This window comes from Parambassis ranga, chromosome 13, assembly GCF_900634625.1.
Source record: "Parambassis ranga chromosome 13, fParRan2.1, whole genome shotgun sequence".
In the NCBI taxonomy this organism is placed as follows: Eukaryota; Metazoa; Chordata; class Actinopteri; family Ambassidae; genus Parambassis; species Parambassis ranga.
In genome coordinates, this window is record NC_041033.1 from 24422991 (window position 1) to 24426220 (window position 3230).

Here is a 3230-nt window from a genome sequence, read left to right on the forward strand (position 1 = left end):
ACTCCCAGTGCCCAGCATGGAAGAAGACACACACGGCTGGGGGTCGGTTACCGGCCTTTACCCTAACATGATTGTTTTTTTAATACTTGCATTAATCAGTCATTGTTTTGCTTTATATGTTGCATTTATTGCCACTTCTTATATAAATGCTACAACAACCTACAGGGATGATCAATTATCTTGATGAAGGCGTGACCTTCAGAACCCACACAGCAGAGCTGCTCCTGTGTCCAGGGAGTCCCTGAGCTCAAGGACTGGGGGGAGCTTTAAGGACAGTCGTCCCACATGGACAGATTCTGAGTAAGAGTTCTGCCGCAGAGGCGGCGGGCCGGACTCCTGCTGTGAAGAAGTGAGGACAGAGAGGGTCTGCATATGAACTAGAAGCACAGTGTGTACACAGAGAGTCCAGAGTCCTGACCGGGAACAGACAGAGGTTCTGCTTTCAATGGCTGATGAACACAGCCCCAACATGAATCAGAACCAGAACCAGAATTCCTTTATTTATCCCCGAGGGGAAGCAGGGAAGGGCTCTTCAGGCTGATGATGGACACGTGGTAAACAACACGATAACTTCATAAAACCCATAAAGTTTAGAAACATTCAAATGATAAATATCAGTCAGCAGCTCCACCAGAACCAAGCGTCTACAAGAGTTCACACACACAGTGGAACAGGGCAGGGGACATGTCCCTCTGGACAGGACCGTGTGTCTGTCCTGAGTGTCTGCGTGGCTCCTCCTCCTCCGCCTCCTCCTCCTCAGTACATGAGGTCAGCGCCCCCCCCGCTCAGCTCCACCTCTTTGCTGTCCTGGAAGGGAAACTGGACTCCCGCCAGGCGGATCAGCAGGCCGTTCAGCCCGTGGACGAGGAAGATGAGGAAGAAGAGCCAGAAGGAGCGGTCGTAGCGCTCTGTGTACGTCTGGAAGACAAAGTTCACCTCCTTGAAGTTGGCGATGCGTTCGGACAGATGCTGCAGCTTCACTTCAGCGGCGAACAGGACCAGGACCAGGCAGCTGCTGACACCTGCAGGACAGACGCAGACCGCCCGTTAACCAGCGGACGCAGACCTGTGCTGTGTGGAGCTCTGCAGAGCCGGATCACACTTTACCAAAGTTTTATTTAGTTTAAATTACGGATTGTGAGCAGTTCTGATGAAGAACCTACAAGTTCAGCTGAATGAAAAGGAGCTGGATGATCTTCATCCACATGTTACTCTTATCTTATCTTATCTTATCTTATCTTACCTTACCTTACCTTACCTTACCTTACCTTACCTTACCTTACCTACTTGCCTTGCCTTGCCTTGCCTTGCCTTGTCTTGTCTTGTCTTATCTTACCTTACCTTACCTTACCTTACCTTACCTTACCTTGTCTTATCTTATCTTACCTTACCTTACCTTACCTTACCTTACCTTACCTTACCTTACCTTACCTTACCTTGTCTTATCTTACCTTACCTTACCTTACCTTACCTTACCTTACCTTACCTTACCTTATCTTATCTTATCTTACCTTACCTTACCTTACCTTACCTTACCTTACCTTACCTTACCTTACCTTACCTTACCTTATCTTATCTTATCTTATCTTATCTTATCTTATCTTATTTGATGTTCCTAAAGCTGCTACATTACATATATATATATTTATCTGGTCCTTTCAGAGTCAGAAGCACTTCCCTCATTTTTTTCCTTACATCTCTATGACAGATACTTTATTGATCCCACAGGGGAATTGTTAAAAGCCCCTTAGATGGGGAAGAAGTGGGGAACCAGGTGCATTGTGGGAAATGTAGTGTCCCCCGCCAGCAGCTTTCACATGCCCTTGATAACCTGAGGAGGGCGCATAGCTGTCTAAAGTCCTCCGCCTCTGGCTTGCTGAGCTCTGCTCCTCCTGCTCTTCTAGCTGTGGGTGTGATCAGTGTGTCCTTACAGCAGATGAAGGTCCACAGGTAGAGTCCCAGGGGGCCCTGCAGCGTCTCGTAGGGTCTGCCGAAGGCGTTGAAAAAGAAGAAGCCTGTGGCCACGGAGGAGAAGAGAATGGTGACACCACAAAAGAAGATGACGGTGACATGGAGGCCTGCAGGGATGGCGCTCAGGAGGTCAGGAAAGACTGATGGAGACCAGAGAGAAGGACACAAACTCACATCAAAGACACACAACAACTGAAAGAGACACAACAAAACCCCGAAACAGAGGCAACGTGTTGACAAATCTGCAGGCCTGCTAGAACCAAACCAGAAGCGAGGAGTCCACCCTGTCCCCGAGCTTCTCTGAGTGAATGAGCATCCTGCCGAGTGCCCCACGGATTCCTCGGACAGAACAGAGACGCTTTGTCCCTCAGCAGTGATCCAGTCAGGCAGAAACTTTAGTGCTGGTTGACTGCAGCCTGGACCAGAAACCGGTCTGTTCTGGTCCAGGCTGCAGTCCCAGAACCCCTCAGCACGAAGCTACAACTACTGAGCACCAACACAGCCCTGAGTAATGTAACGTAGTATTTACACTCTTTACTATAGTATCGGTGCCTCGCGCAGGCGCAGAACCTGCCTCTAAGTCATCGATCTCTCCTTCATCTTTGATGAGCAGCTGGTTCTCAGCTGACCGTTCACACTCACAAGAGAACCGGGACGGTCTGCCTCCCAGGCCGCACTGCTTCACCCTCTGTCCGTGGAACAGGCCGTAGCTCAGGTCTCCCAGGAACTTGTCTAGTTCGGGTCCCGTGGCGTTGACCAGGTCGGCGCCGGTGCGGCACAGCACGGCGCCGCGCAGCCAGAAGGGCAGGCCGGTGGCCACCGCGGCCGTCAGCGCGCAGCAGAAACCCAGGAGCCCGGACACGGAGAATATGAGCTGCTTCTGTCGGCTCGGCATGGTGGGTGTAGGTGGAGGGAGAGAGCGGCCGGCTCAGGGTTTAGGAGCCGGGGGAGGAGGACCCTCCATCACCCGGAACAGCTCCACCCGTGGAGTGACGGACGGAGGCGAAAGAACATTAGAGACGCTGCACTGCGTCTCCGCGTCACCACGGCAACAAGGCGTTCGATTACACACACACACACGCAGACCTCCATCAGGTGGTTCTGTGGGAGTGCGGCGGCGCCCTCTAGCGGCAGCTTCTGTCGGACCTCCGGTCATTCTGTTTAAAGTTTCATGTTTATCCACAAATGCAGTAAAATCAGCTTTTTTGTCACACGTGACGTGATGACGTGTTGGCTGTCAGTCACGTGTCAGACCTCAG

General features: G+C 51.4%; 1 protein-coding gene across 1 annotated transcript; it reads right to left on the reverse strand.

Annotated features, from left to right (window-relative positions):
- Positions 1-171: 171 nt before the first annotated feature.
- On the reverse strand, positions 172-3003 carry clrn1 (clarin 1). Its single transcript, XM_028419001.1, has 3 exons — positions 2614-3003; positions 1932-2111; positions 172-1022 (listed from the first exon to the last, which is right to left on the reverse strand). Exons 1-3 carry the CDS (start codon positions 2864-2866, stop codon positions 757-759), a joined length of 699 nt encoding a protein of 232 aa, XP_028274802.1. The 5' UTR covers positions 2867-3003; the 3' UTR covers positions 172-756.
- Positions 3004-3230: the final 227 nt, after the last annotated feature.

Bases quoted from the DNA above. Each gene is read 5' to 3' on its own strand.
- clrn1 (XM_028419001.1), bottom strand. From the start codon at position 2,866: ATGCCGAGCCGACAGAAGCAGCTCATATTCTCCGTGTCCGGGCTCCTG. The intron at 2,112-2,613 runs GTGAGTGTGAAC...GGTCTCCATCAG, and splicing joins CAGACCGTCCCGGTTCTCTT to TCTTTCCTGACCTCCTGAGC. The intron at 1,023-1,931 runs GTAAGGACACAC...TCTGTCCTGCAG, and splicing joins CCTGTGGACCTTCATCTGCT to GTGTCAGCAGCTGCCTGGTC.